The sequence below is a fragment of the Chrysemys picta genome, chromosome 7 (genome assembly GCF_011386835.1).
Source record: "Chrysemys picta bellii isolate R12L10 chromosome 7, ASM1138683v2, whole genome shotgun sequence".
NCBI classification, from domain to species: Eukaryota; Metazoa; Chordata; order Testudines; family Emydidae; genus Chrysemys; species Chrysemys picta.
In genome coordinates this window covers 125,646,172-125,661,734 of record NC_088797.1, presented here as the reverse complement: position 1 = coordinate 125,661,734, position 15,563 = coordinate 125,646,172, and the positions used below count along the sequence as shown (strand labels likewise).

Below are 15,563 nucleotides of genomic sequence, written 5' to 3'. Positions count from 1 at the left end.
CGAGCTAGTAATTGAAGATGATTGAAGACAGAGCGGCTCAGTGCCTACTTTGCTTCAGTCTTCTCACAAAAATATAACATAACCAGACAACTAGAGAAGTTATCATAGACAACAAAGGGGATGGGATGCAGATCGGGATAAGTAAGTCCACCCCTTTTGAAAAGGAAAGCATCAACGGCCAGTGATGGGACACTAGATGGGGAGGGCTCTGAGTTACTACAGAGAATTCTTGCCCAGGTGGGTCTAACTAATCACCATATTTGGGGTCAGGAAGGAATTTTCCCACAGGTCAGATTAGCAGAGACCCTGGAGGGTTTTTTTGCCTCTCTCTGCAGCATGGGGCATGGATAATTTGCCTGTTTAAACTAGTGTAAATGGTGGATTCTCTGTAACTTGAAGTCTTTACATCATTTTAGGACTTCAGTAACTCAGTCCGAGGTTAGGGGTCTATGACAGGAGTGGGGGGGATGAGGTTCTGTGGCCTGCAACGTGCAGGTCAGACTAGATGATCATGATGGTCCCTTCTGACCTTAGTCTACGAGTAGATGAGAACTGCTGTTTGCTGTGTCGGTACAGCACCTAGAACAATGGGGTCTGGTCCATGACTGGTGCTCCTAGGCACTACAGTACAATCAATACCTGGAATTTAGGCACGACACCAGGGTTAACATCCACCTCCATGGGCTCTAATGAACCAACTGTTTTATGTCTCATTCATACCACAGCCCCTTCAGGAGCACAACAGCTCCATAGCACTGTGCTGATTCAATAGGAAGACCACCACCTCTTGACCCACCAATGCCAATCTATGCTGCAACAAACTACATTTTAATGAGTCTTTGTAGTTTTGACTCAACAAATGAAAACTCCAGAGAGTGTGCCTGCCTTCACTGCTCCTGCCAAAGAGTTACCATAGGAATTAGATTCAAGCAGTTCTCAGCAAGCAGGGGAGGCTAACGTACTGTAGGGAAAAGCAGAGCCCAAGAGCGTGTGAGATATAAAAGTCAATTGGAATGAAACACACATCACACTGAAGTTTATAAAAAAACAGAACACCAAAGCCCACAATACTGAAACAAGTTTAATATACAGAACTAGACATTCAAACGAAAGATACAACGTCACAAAATAAATCCTTGACATTTTGTTCCCCACAGCTTGCATAAGACAAAGCATATGAATGACATTGTTCTTTCAGTGCATAGACCAGAATAGTGGCAGAAAGACCATTGTGAACAGTGCCCTCTGTGAAAAGCTCACAGCTGTAACACAAATGACACTGCTTTTACAAAATCTGCAGTTTGACCAACACAGGAAAAATCAATGCTTGCTGACCCCTTCCCTCTACCTGCCCCCAAAAGCCTGACTACTCAAACACCTGCTACCTAGTTCTTTCTTTGCCATCCTAAACATGGTGTTTATATATTGAGGTGAGAAGCTGGAACACCTGCCATTAATCCAAGAGCACAAAAGTCAGTTTTTCGTTTCTAAGCAAGCTAAATAGAGAAACTAGTAAACCAAAAAAACCCTCCCCTGGGATCCCTCAGTAAAGCTTCAGACCAGGACCTGGGATGAAACACTTGTAGATCTGGTGACTGACCTCCTCCCATTCCTAGACAAAAAGTACAGCCATAATCATCCTGCTGGATCTCTCTGCAGCATGGATATGCAATTAGGTTATCCACCTCTTTGTGACAGGGGTGAATGTAACCACCTTGAGACGCCTCAACTCTATTCTCCCACACTGAACCCAGGGGAGTTCCACTGGTCCCTATTCAACACCTGTCACGAAAGAATCAGTGAGACAAATGGGGGCGAAGTGCCAAACAACTTGCAGACACCCAGCTCTGCATCACCCCTCAACTTTCTCACCATGAGGACGAAGAGGAGACGCCCAAAGCTGAACTCAGGCAAGACTAAAGCATTGCTGGTAGGAAGAGGGAAGCACTTTGGAGAACTTTAACAGCCCCCATTTTCAAGGGCACCTGCCTTCAAATTATTTCACCGCCACAGAGCTCCTGGGTGCTCCAAGAGTCATGGGGGCAGAACATGCCTACTTCCATTTGTGACCAACCAGATTTATATCCCATTACGTTGGGCATACATCTGGCCACAATAACGTCCAGGCTTGACTGAAAAACTTTTAGCTAGACATGCAGACACAGAGCCTAAAAAAGCTCCCACGGATACAAAAACACAGGAGCCCATCTGTTCAGCAACACACGTCACTGAACACATCACCCCTACGCTCTGCTCTCTGCACTCCTTCACCATAGAAAGGGATTTCAGTTCAAGCAGTTCTTGAAATCCTCCATGGGATCGGCCTTGGCTTCCTGAGAGGTTGCTACTCCCTCCGCAACCAGAATCCCCCCCAATTATTACATTTCACTGAAAAATAAAGTGGTAAACAAGAGGTTCATGAGTGCTGGAGGCAGAAGATCCTCAGGAGCTAGGCCTAGACCATGGAAGCGACAACAGAAATCAGCTACATTAAGTCAGAGGAAGTTTTTGCATTTAGATCCTGCAAACCCTGCCCCTCATCCAAATTCTTCTCACAATGAGAAACAATCACCAATTTATAAACTAACCAAGCTCTCTTACAGGCTGGGCAAGATGGGAGACTTCTTTTTATTTCTATTTTTAACTACTTGGCAGATGGGAGGAACATATAAATTGTCTAGGAGACGCTCTCATCCCGCCTGACAGTGGCAGGGCCCTTGGTTATACGCTCTATTTTCACCGCCTATCCACACTGCAGCAATGCAATACATCAGAGCACGAAACCCTCAGCTCTTAGGAAACTCCAGCTAGTACAGAGCTCTGCAGCATGTCACCTTGGCATCATGGGCTACTGCAATCACATCAAGCCTGATCTCCATCCTCTACATGGACTTCCCATAGAATACTAAGTTCAAGGTCTCAGTCCTTCTCTTCAAGGTACTCAGTGGCCTGGGCCCAGCGCTCCTAGAAGATGGTTAATGCTCTTCAATAAAGACAGTGGTAAAGAGCTCTATTCCTCTGGTACAACAGAATTTTCTACCACAAGGATAAAGCCCTATCTGTGCAGTAGGGCTGGTCTAAGACTGTGGAATAAACTCCCACAGAACTAAGGACCATCACGAACCTTAGCACCTTCCGACTTAGAGTGCAAGACAACTTAGAGCTGCCTTCTGACAGAGCAGTATGTACATTTAAAAAAACCCCTATCAAACAAGCACTGTACTGCATACATATTTCTCTCCTTGCAAGGAGAGAACAAATCACATGTTGCAGATTTATAGTCACCTTGCTTAATGCGGTAATGAAAGCATTCAGATACTACAGTAACAAGCATGGTATAAGAACCTCTATAAAACATAATATCTAGATTCATTAGTTCCATACTCCAAGTGTATAAGAGCTTGAATAGCTAAAATTGCACTACCCGTTAATAATTTTATCAAAAAGCATTTTCTGTTAAAAACATGTTTACTTCCACGACCCACCTATTGTACTGATCTTGATAGATATGCAACCAAGTTATACATGCGCCATATGTCCCTGATGTTCTAGTCACCTGAGATCCACTAAACTCAACAACTCAGCTGAATTCCCTTCATAGGCTTCAAAAAGTGCTCACAACTGTCACCTTGAATGAGGCTTTCAAGCGCACCTGTGGAGTGCAAGTCCCCATTGACTTTTCAATGGGACTTGAACTCAAATCATTTTGGCATTGCTGAAAAGCCCAACTCACATACCTAAGACCAAAGCACAATAGTAGGGACAAGACAGTAGAGTACAAATGTGTGTTGCCACTGTGCCATCAGATTTTCTTAATTTAAAAACATTTCATTGATCTAGTTTTGTAAACCAAACAATGCTGGTCAGTAAAATAAATGTTGTGTAGAAGCCTGAATGTACATCGGGTAGCCATCCTTTCATTTCCTGTCTGTGATACTGTAGCAACGTGTACCTAACTACCCACGGAATGAGATAAAGTGGCTCTTGGTGCAGCTAGCATTGTTTTGAAAGATAAGCCTCAGTGCAAAGTGCTTATTTGAAGACAGCAGACGCTGTGTGACATTAATTGTGCAATTGGCCTTTCTCCACAGGAGCATTAGCATTATAGGGGGCTAGCAGGAGCACAATGGGCTAGCAAAGCACAACAGCCCCGGGTTTGGTCAAAGTTGGCAACAGGCAGCAGTACTGGAGGCAGTACTGAGCTCAGAACAGATGATGGGAATGGAAGGAATTCCTGGCATGACACTCAAGCAAAGCTTTGGGACTATCTCTGTAATGACTGATGGGTTCCCACAGAACCACTGTCCGGTGAGCAGTTCCTTCAAACACGGGAGAGTTGAAAGTGATTGTGTACAAATTAAAAGAGAAAGGAAAAATGCCAGGGTTTACAAAAAAGGCAAAAGGAATTAAGTGAAAAAAGTGCAGGCGTACACGTGCTGTTACTTCAAAACTTCTCGTAAGGCATTGCAGTAAGACAGAAATCTGATGTGCAGCAATTTTTCACAAAGTTGATATTTGCATGACTGCCTGTTTTATGTGCAGAGACATTTAATTAAAAAACAATTCTAGCTTTATTTTCCATTGGAGCTATTAAATAAAAAAAGCAAATTATCAAAGAGGCTATTTAATCTGAAAAAATCAGCAGTTTCAATGGGCTTTGAACTGCAATACAAACGAGACTGGCTGTCCAAACCCTCACCTACCATTCCTCAGAAATGTACAAGACAGTAGCCTCCTCTTCACATAGTAAGAAAATATATACACATTAATTACAGTAAATAAAAACCAATATATTCGGCACTTTTTTTAAACTTTACACAATGTGAGAAAAATATAAACACTAATAAAAGTATGTACAATAATATATTCACAGAATAACAATTGACACTAAAGGAAGCATTTATATAGGACAAACTGGAGAGAGAGAGAGAGAGAGAGAGAGAGCGCAGTCCCCTACCCTACATTACCACTGTAATGTTTAGGCTTAAATAGTTCTGTACCCAAACAAAAAAATACCCTTGAGGTAGACTTCTCCAACTCCTGGTGACAGGCTAAGATTTTTTCGTCTTTGTTTTTAATAGTGCCATCAGCATGAATCTTGTTCTAACATATGCAGACTGTTTCGCCTTGTGAAAGGCACAAAGATGCTGTGGCTTTCAACTTTATTAATAAATTCACACAACACCGCTTGAAATGGAGGACAAGAACCAGTCACTTAAAAGCAATTTAGCAGCGAGCGTCAAAAGCAAATAAAATCAGGTAAGGATACTTTTCTCCTCCTTATAGGTCACTCCACAATTTTATATTAGTTTCTTCTACATATTTACATGTGGGAGCTTTCCTTAAAATTGAGTCTTTTTTGCCTATTTTTTCTGGGAAAGAGTTTGGCATATGAATTTTATTATACAACCATAAGTACAATTCATACTTGCAAACCAAAGGGAAAAAAGAGGACGTGTGTATTCTATGTTGATATCACTAGAATCTCTGGGCTTGCCTACACAACCGTGCAGCCCACACTAGTAGGCTATGCTATAACTTCCCCATATAGACCCTGGGAGCGTGAACGAAAAGGTACTTAGTTCACATTAATGCAGTCCTGTTTAAAAGAGGACTACGTTCACACCTACTAGGTACACCTTTTAGTTTGCACCAGCAGCATCTACGTGGGGCAGTGCATACTGCAGTTCACATTCTGGTAGTCTGAACTGGAAGCCCATATAGACATAGCTTAAGTCTTTATTAGCTAAAGATTCTTTGTTGATGTTTCTACCAAATACTTGAACATATCTATTTAAGCACATGTATTTCGTAGATGAAGTGGTATGCTAAGCACACTGTAAGTAGTGAGTGCCAACATTTGCTCACAAAACAAAGGTATTTTGTCCTTAGAATATTACATACAGTGCAAAGATTTCAACAAGAATTCTGAGCACACCTCTAAGGGCAAAATTTAGCACAAATGATTTTGGACACGTCTAATATGACTTTTACAGCTACTTCCATGCTGGCAAAGTCAAATAAGTTCTCATTTTCCCAAATCGCAGCTGACATTTTAAAATTGATATTTTGGCCATTTACAGAAAGGTGCTGAAGTCAGACTACATACATCAACAGGTGAAAGGTGTGTTTTGGATACTGTGACAGCAGATACTAATGTTGCAGCAAGATTTCTCTTTGTAATATTGGTCTTACATACAAGTTAATTTTCTGCACACTGTCACTATATATAAATTAAACAGACTTGGTAAAGCATCAAGGAGGAAAATTAAGTTTAAATTGAAGCTAATACATCACTGTAATGACCTCTTAAATTCTCCTTTGTTTATTGGTACAGCACAGCCATGGAGCAAAGAGAAGTTCAACCATCAATCTGCCGCGACAACGATTTACACTGCAGCCCGCATCCCTTTCATTGCGGGGCCACCATTCCCTACTTCACGCACTCAATTCATGGCTATTAGTTTTCTAGCTGTGCAACAGCAATACTTATGGATGCATTTGGGCAACAGACCAAAAGAAGTATATCACCATAGTTTTACATTGTAGTGATTAGCAAGGGAAGGGAAATGAGAAAACTCTCTCAGCTTTCAATAGGATATAACACTAGTGGCCGATTCAGATAGACATACTGGAGAAGTTTTTTTAAAAATCTTGCACACACATACAATAACATTCCTGAAAAACTGTGTATATCTATCATCTATCAAAAAGTCAGAAATCAATTGCAGAGGTTATGTTTTTTCTAGTTGCCTGCACCAAGCTGACGTTTTGATTCAGTCTGTTCTTTGGCCAGGCTAGAGTTTCAATCCTCTTGGAAAGTCTTCCGCAGTTGCAAAAGAAGTTCTTGTTCAATTTCTTTCGTCGTTGTTTTCTCTGACCTGGCTTATGTTTCACAAATCCGGCTCCCAGAAATCATGCAGCTTCCCCTTAAAAAAAAAAAAAAAAAAAAAAACACACCACAGGAAAAAATTGAGAAACACACATTATTTTCGAGAGTAATAAAGTGAGTAGATAAATGAGTTAGCTTGAGCTACCTGTATTGCAACTAGACCTGTAAATCCATATAATCTTCTTATTTTAAGCAATAAGCCTACCAAGGAAAAGCAAGTTTCCTAGGCAACAGGCAAACACATCTAATTAAAAAAACAATTTGAGAATTGCATCATCAGATATTTCCACAAACTGATTTATAGAAAGCTTTTTCAGTGCATCACCCTCTAGTTCCTTTCCTTTCATGGCATTTTCTCTCACACGTAGGGATTCCATTCATTTTACCAATGTTACAATTATGTCGACTTTTCAGCAAGATTGCAAGAGTTATCAAGATGCTAACTATGCCAATGTTTAATTATTCAATAATTATTTCAAATAGATTTAAGTGTTTATACATGCTTAAAACTCAATCCAAGAAGCCTCTTTCAGATTACTGGTTTAAGTTAAACAAACTTCCCTTTAAGATAATTTTTATATCCCTGGTTAGTATTAAAATAGTAAGAACAGGTACTCCGATACCATGGCATCCTACTGAGATACTAACCTAGAAATTGAGAGAAATAGCCCCAAATCTTGGATATCCAACTTGGATATTTGTACATTCCACACAAGATCACCTACATATCTTGAAGGCATATCACTTACAAAATGCAACCCAAGTATACTATAGTTTACTTGGTCACTCAAGCCATGCGTTAAAAACAAGGTTGAAATCCTACTGAAGTCATAGGCAGGATTTCACCCAAGGATTATAGAAGCACAGCTAGTAGATAGTGTACTTTACTACTGACTCATTTACTAATTAGAAATTGCTTTTTACAATTGCTACATTATACTTTCAAGTAACACAGAAATTAGTAAAATGCACTTAGCAATAAGAAAAATTGGTTTAACAGTACCTGAGTAGGCCGAGAATTTTGTATCATTTCCTGCCACTTGCCATATATCCTAGCAACTAAGTCTTTGACCTATAAACAAAAATTAATTCATTTAACAATTTAATAGAAATAAAAACAAACGTGAGACTTATAAAGACAGCATATGAAGATCCCTTTTAAAGCTGTGATACAGCAGGGCTTTGGGGTGACGGCATTTGAGCTCAATCTAATGCTTATACTCCATGTGCAGATACTGTAGTGATAGACAATTTTACAAGCAAGATGAACTTAATTATCTCAATTTAACACATGGATAATATCAGTGCTAGAGATTAGAGTGAAAGCATTTGCCTGATAATACCAGTGTCTCTCTTTTTGGGTTAGCAGGGTGTAAAATGCAAGTCTTGCAGTTTGCCACTGGATTGACTATCTTGTTACAGTAATTACTCAGGCCAATAAGCAGCAGCACAGACCGCTTCTAAAAGGTGTTCCTCATACATAAGGCCATACTTCATGGCTACCAATCTTGAGTATGCACTTAAATTTCTGCTCTGAAGAGCTTACATTATTTCTTACTCTGCTTGTACAGTACCCAACACACTGGTACCCCCCAAGAGCTACTTCATGACACTACATACAAGCAGAAGTGGTGGGGAGAAGCAGTCAAACAGGAACACAATAACCCCTTCCCACCTCAAGGGTAAGCGAAAGCAGCACACAAAAAGACATGTAGGGTGGTGGGGATGCAGTTTAAACTTGAAATATAGTTAAAGTGGGTCTGCAGTATTAACTGCACCAAATAACACCTCTATATAGAATCAATTGTCAATAAAGAGGCTTTTTGAAGGATAGGAATTTAGTGAAGTCTCTAAGCTGGTGCAAAACAGCATAAAAATATAGAGGTTTGACTTAACTGAACAAAAGGCTTTTGACAGGTAAGGACTGCCATGCCGTTCATCTGCTCTGACGTGGCTTGCTACTAAAGCACATGCAAGTACTCAAGGAACAAACTTGAGACCCTCATAAGTAAAGCACTACAACATATTCTAAAATAGGTGAGCTAGGCGTAATTCTGCATCACCTTGGGTTTTTTGGTGTCTTAATTAATTATGTATGTATGTAAGTTACTTGTTAATTCAAATAAAAGCTATGGATCACTGTGCAAAAGAATCAGATTACTTTCCCAGTCCTCTGTTTCTCTGCAAGTGCTGCTTGGTTAGTTCCCTTAGTCCAAAAGAGTGCCTCCCCCATCAACAATCAGTGACGTCTCTAGGCAGGAAAATGCAGCAGTATCCAGAGATCCTTGGCCAGAAAAAGAGATAGCTGCAACGTGGCCCTGATCTTGCAGTGACTTACTCACATGCTTGACTCCGTGTACTAAAGAGTCCTTCTGACAGCAAATGCGACTATTTGCAGGGCATAGAGTTAAACCACATGTGCAAGTCTTGGCAGGATTAGGGCCTACGTATATAAAGCCAGCAAGGAAATGTAAGGGAATCATCAGTACTTCTAGAACCTCCTAAGCTGGAGCAGGGAAATGGAACACATTTCAAAGACACACATCCGCTTACCTTAGTTCTATAAAATAGTCTTGCATCTTCCCGAATATCACACTTCACATGTTTTTCTAAGGCGCCACAGAGCCTCAGTAAGCACTTCTAAACAAACACAAATTCAAAACTGTTTAAGTTCATCACTTCAAAATTAAACTTTATCTAAATCCTAAACAGAAAAATTGCAAACATAGGAAAAGCACCTACAGTTTTTGCAGGGCTTTTTCATTTTGTTTTGTTTTTTGTTTTGTTTTTTGTTTGTTTTTTAATTTGAAGCATTTTCTCCAAGACACACATTTGGATGACCCAGGAGTACTACTAATAGAACCATAAGGCCACTGCTGTTAGGCACCATTAACACCACTTAACTCATGACTAAACATTTTTTAAAACCGTAGTTCCAAAGTTATATTCATTTAGCAGAATTATGCAATGGAAAATTAATTCTAACTGGCTAGTTTTTTGAGTCTTCAATGCCCTAGAAGTAATAAGACCAAAGGTGCCACTCAGAACAAATGTTCACGGAAAGCATTGAAACTACAATAGTCAAAATATAATTTTTCAGCAGACAAGTCAGGTAATCATGGGGCATTTCCTGGAGGAATTAATGGTCTTTTCATTTTTGTGGCAGCTCTCCTAGAAGATGATTAATCTTCTGGCAACATCCTTTTGCTAAATATGAACTAGGATCCTATTTTACAGGAGTTTTGGACAATGAGAGCTGGTTCCCATATCCAACAGATGCTTCACTGGAGAATTCTGTTTCCTTCCTAAACAAGTCTTCAAAAAAACAGAACTTGACTTTCCTCTGTGGAGGCTGGAATTGTGTGCTTGGAGGAGGGAAGCTTGCACCTTGAAGCATGGACCTTTTATTTTTGATTAATAAAAATGGAAAAACCAAGAAAGGTCTGAATCTCAAGGTAGATAATTTAAATGCAAAACATACTAGTGGGTTATGCACAGGCCTTTCACTTCTAGAAACTGCATATTCCAATCTCTGACTCAAGGTCATCAGAAGTGAAGCAGGCTGACAACATCCTATTCTCCACAGCAGTAGTACCCCGACCTTTTTTCCATTTTGTGGACCACTTCATAAGAGACTTCTGTCCTCAATCTCCCAGTGCATCGCTATCAAAAAGTTTCATTCTGTGGACCACTGCTGATCCACAGTAAAGAACCACTGCTCAGGGACATTCACTAGTATCACAAAGATATCACACAATCCTATGTAGTTGGCACAATCATACAAATATTAGCAAGAGATTGGAGCAGACACAAGAATGACATTCTCCGTCTTAAGGGAGTCACGTGATAGTCAGATTTCTTTAGCGACCATGTGGAAGATCCACGGAGTGGCAACGGCATCAGCAATAAGACTGTTCAGATACTTTACAGTAAGCAATTCAATGGGAAGGAATAAAGAAAGACCAAATTACTGTATAGGATAACTGATGTCTCCTGGTCAATATCCCCTCAATAAGTGGATTCTAACCTCCTAGGCCAAAAGAGCTATTGCTACTGAGCCTATAAGGGCTGCTCTATTAGCCTGCAGTTGCTGCACTCCCGTACTTAACTCTGCTCTGTTAAATACTTTGCAATATCTAGAGTGGGTCAAAACATTTTTGACTAAATATTTATTTGTCAAAATGTGCCTTTTCAGAGCTGAAACTTTTGCTAAGATGTATCGATTTCAAAAAGGGTTTGGCGCGAAGGTTTCCGAGGTCCAGGTGGACTGTCACGTCACTTACAGAGACCTGAAACAAAAATCTAACCTTTTTCATCCGAAAACAGACATACACAATTCTGTTTCGTGAAAGTGTTTGAAAGAGAGGGTTATTCCTCCCTTGGTATCCTGCTGTTAATTGATTTATCTTGTTAGACTGACCTAACACTTGGTAAAGCACCCCCATCCTTTCATGTATTTATACATGCTCCTGTATTTTTTACTTCATGCATCTGATGAAGTGGGTTCTAGCCCACAAAAGCTTATGCCCAAATAAATTTGTTAGTCTGTAAAGTGCCACAAGGACTCCTTGGTTTTTTTGCTGATACAGACTAACATGGCTACCACTGAAACCTGTCACCCTGTGCAGTAACGGAGGTTTTTCGAGAAGGTTGTCCCTATGTATGCTCCACTTTAGGTGTCTTGATGCCCTGCGCTTGGAATTGGAGATTTGTGGTAGCAGTGCCTGGCTGGGCCGCACACGTGCTGTAGCCGTCTCACGCTGTTCCGAGTGGTTACATAGTGGTGCGTAGCCAAACGTCCCTCTGTTTCTTTTCTACCCCTGAGAATCCGCATGAAACTCCGAAGTAGAGGGGAGGAGGGAGGATAGTGGAGCATCCACAGGGACAACCATCTCGAAGAACCTCCATTACTGCACAAGGTGAGTAACAACCTCCTCCTCCTCCGAGGAGTGTTCCTGTGGGTGCTCCACTTTAGGTGACTGTTGAGCAGTGCCCCTCAATGGACGGGAGAGGCTTCAGAGTTGGTCTATTGATGCTGGATAACATCTTAAATCCAAAGTGAGCATCTGATGCTGATTGTTGTTCTAAAGCATAGTTTTTAGTGAGAGTATGGACTGACGCCCAGGTAGCTGCTCTACAAATGTCAGTGATAGGTCACAGATGCTGCCAGTGCTCTGGTGGAGTGTGTACGAACTCCCACTGGAGATGGTACATTTTTGTTTTGGTAGCACATCTGGATAGATCTATGGTGGAGAATCCCCATAGTTTGAATATGGACTTGAGAATTCCAGGATCCATCTCCCATTCGTGGGTTTGTGAGAAATCCCTGCTTAGTACATCCGCTATTGTATTCTGACGTCCAGGAAGATAGGATGCAGATATCTCTACGTTGTTGGTGATGCACCAATTCCAAAGTCGTATTGCCTCTGTTCTACTTTGGAATGAAAAAACACAATTGTTCTCCAGCCAGCTCCACTGATCTCTTACACAAGTAAGAAATGTTTTCCTCTAATATTTAACAGAATTTAAACTGTGTCCCTATACAAAAAAACACCATCATAAGCAGCCAATCACTTGAGCCAGTTACTTACCCTTTGATTAGAATTCACAACGTCAAAACAACTAACTTCACTGACCAAGTGAAGAAGACTGTAGGTCAGGTAGTATGCCTAGAAAGAAGCCAACATAATTAATACTTTTAATATTACAAGTATGAACTTGAATCTTTGTTAAATTCAGAGTGCAGCCACCCTCCTCTGAAACTACACCACTGATAACTGATTTTAGGATCATTTTATTTTAGCGCTATAATATCTAGTTTTAAGCCCTCAAGAAAGCCAGATCATCAAACATGTATATCTGAAAGTTTGCCTAAATAAATAATTTGAAACAGTATGAGCAGGAGCACTGGAAAATACAATTTAGGAACAATTTTACATGGGTCCCTACATGACCTGAAAGGTCTTCTGTATTTCCAATTATAATTAAAACAAACTGGATGCATAAAATGGGTAGCTATGTTTCTCTCTCCTCTTACCCACCCAACAACAACAAACACGTATACCAAGATCCTGAAGGAATGGCTTTCAGACAAAGCCATCCTACGCAATCTCTAGTCTTCCAATATAGGCAAAGAATAATATTAATGCAGAGTAGTCAACTTTTATGTAAGCTCTTTGGGGTGCAAAGTGCCTTATTATGTGCAAAGCATTTTTCATGCAAATACAAACCCAACCTCATCTGGCCTCTAAGCACTACCATAACTTGAAAAATAAATAAATAAATAAATAAATAGCTCAAATGAATGGATAAAAATACTATGGGCAAGATGCTGCAAGGCATTCCATACACAGAACCCCTCAACTCTAAAATTATGAAAGTCAGCATGTTCCAAATTACAAAATAAATGTGGAGGAGGAATGCAAATCACTAGTCCTACACATATACCTGCTGCTCTAGTTCTGTATGATCGCACTCTCCAGTGAGGTCATCCTGCTGCTCCTTTCTTGCTTCTATCTTTTTCTTTAACAAGTTAGAAGGCTTCATCTGCACCAGATACTGATACAGAAGAGACATCTATATAAGAGCAAACAAACATTCTAGGAATTAGTATAGTTTACTGACATTGCACAGCTCAATACAGTATAAACAACAGACCACCACCAGTCGGAGATTATTTTGTCCACTGAAATGAAAACAACATCTAAAATAATAGGCAATTTTACTCTATTCACAAAACAACAAGTTAATTCTTGTGTGTTTCCACCATTAAGCCAACACTATGTTAGTAACCAAGGGCTGATTTTTGCATGAGAAGCAATAAGCAGGAGAAATTTGCAAAGGGCAGGGTACCATTTTTGTCAGAAAAATTGATCTTAAGGGGTTAATATTAAAAAAAAAAATCACATATTACAGAATAAAGCAATGATAAGCTGTGGAATAAGTCAGGGAATGAAAAGCTATATTTAACAGCATACATCACTAGTGATTTACAGAATTTTAGAAATCTGTCATCTTGCAGAGCTCCTAAAACATAGCAAATATCAGCCTCAGAGAGTCAAGACCAAGATGTAAATTAAACCCAGTTAATCACTAAATGGCAAAATGAAACAAAACCCACAAACATACACACACACAATTTTAACAAAAGGTATGTATACCGTACCTGCAGGTCACTGGTAACAGGTAAACTTGTATACTTTTTGTTAAGAAGCTTTGAAATTATCGTTAGGCTAAGGTGTCGTCTTATTTGTCTGAAAGAGAAGATTTTTTAAAAAAAGGAACATCTCAAGTAAGTGCTTTTTACATTGCATATTGGGCAAAATATGATTTCCCTAAAGTATTTTAGCATGTGCTTTTTTGCATAGCTAGTGCAGATCTTCCAGCTTCACTAAATAAGGGTAAAAGGCCCCAAAATAAACAAGTGGGTAAACATCTGTCAGGAGTTTCCCTCCTGCTGCTGCAATCCTGCTCATGCACATGTCGATGTCATCTCAGAGGCTTGCCTCTAAGCCCACAGTGCAGGACACAGGCCCTCTCTCTCCAGGAATGTTATACCAGCTTCTATTTATGGATCCTTGGCTAGTTGAGACATTAAAATACTGACAGATCTCACTCAATTCAATAAGATACAATCAAATTTGCTCCAATCCCTCAGACAGAGACACACCTACAAGATTTTTATCAAGCATTCTTAAAACTACAATACCCACCTGGGGAAGTGAGGAAACAGATTGACCGAGCAAGATGGGTACCCAGAAATCACCTACTACAGGACAGGCCCAACAAGGAAAACAACAGAACACCACTGGCCATCACGTACAACTCCCAGCTAAAACCTCTTCAGCACATCAATCAACAATCTACAACCTATCTTGGAAAATGATCACTCACTCTCACAGATCTCGGGAGGCAGGCCAGCCCTCGCTTACAGACAGCCCCCCAACCTGAAACAAACACTCACCAGCAACTACACACCACACCACAGAAACACTAACCCAGGAACCAATCCCGGTAGCAAACCTCGTTACCTACTCTGTCCCCATATCTACTCTACCACCACCACCAGAGGACCCAACCACATCAGCCAAACCATCAGAGGCTCATTCACCTGCACGTCTACTAATGTTATATATGCCATAATGTGCCAGCAATGCCCCTTTGCCATGTACATTGGCCAAACTGGACAATCCCTACATAAAAGAATAAATGGACACAAATCAGACATCAGGAATGGTAACATACAAAAGCCAGTAGGAGAACACTTCAATCCTCCTGGACATTCTATAACAGATTTAAAAGTAGCTATACTTGAACAAAAAAATTTCAGAAACAGACTTCAAAGAGAAACAGCAGAACTAAAATTCATTTGCAAATTTAACACCATTAATCTGGGCTTGAATAGGGACTGGGAGTGGCTGGCTCATTACAGAAACAGCTTTTCCTCTCCTGGAATTGACACCTCCTCGTCTATTACTGGGAGTGGACTACATCCACCCTGATTGAATTGGCCCTGTCAACACTGGTTCTCCCCTTGTGAGGTAACTCCCTGCTCTCCATGTGTCATTATATAATGCCTGCATCTGTAATTTTCACTCCATGCATCTGAAGTGGTTTTTTACCCACGAAAGCTTATGCCCAAATAAATCTGTTAGTCTTTAAGTGCCACTGG

General features: G+C 40.3%; 1 protein-coding gene across 2 annotated transcripts in view; it reads right to left on the bottom strand.

Annotated features, from left to right (window-relative positions):
* Positions 1 to 1,068: 1,068 nt before the first annotated feature.
* SLF2 (SMC5-SMC6 complex localization factor 2) overlaps positions 1,069 to 15,563 on the bottom strand; it is a 61,136-nt gene continuing 46,641 nt past the window's right edge. For both annotated transcript variants that reach the window (XM_042845193.2, XM_008179785.4), the window contains exons 15-20: positions 14,058 to 14,145; positions 13,340 to 13,468; positions 12,484 to 12,561; positions 9,446 to 9,532; positions 7,896 to 7,964; positions 1,069 to 6,929 (exon numbers count right to left, since the gene is read on the bottom strand). In XM_042845193.2, the coding sequence (XP_042701127.2) occupies positions 6,894 to 6,929; positions 7,896 to 7,964; positions 9,446 to 9,532; positions 12,484 to 12,561; positions 13,340 to 13,468; positions 14,058 to 14,145 (487 nt within the window). In that variant the 3' untranslated portion in view covers positions 1,069 to 6,893. The remainder of the gene's footprint in view (positions 6,930 to 7,895; positions 7,965 to 9,445; positions 9,533 to 12,483; positions 12,562 to 13,339; positions 13,469 to 14,057; positions 14,146 to 15,563) is intronic.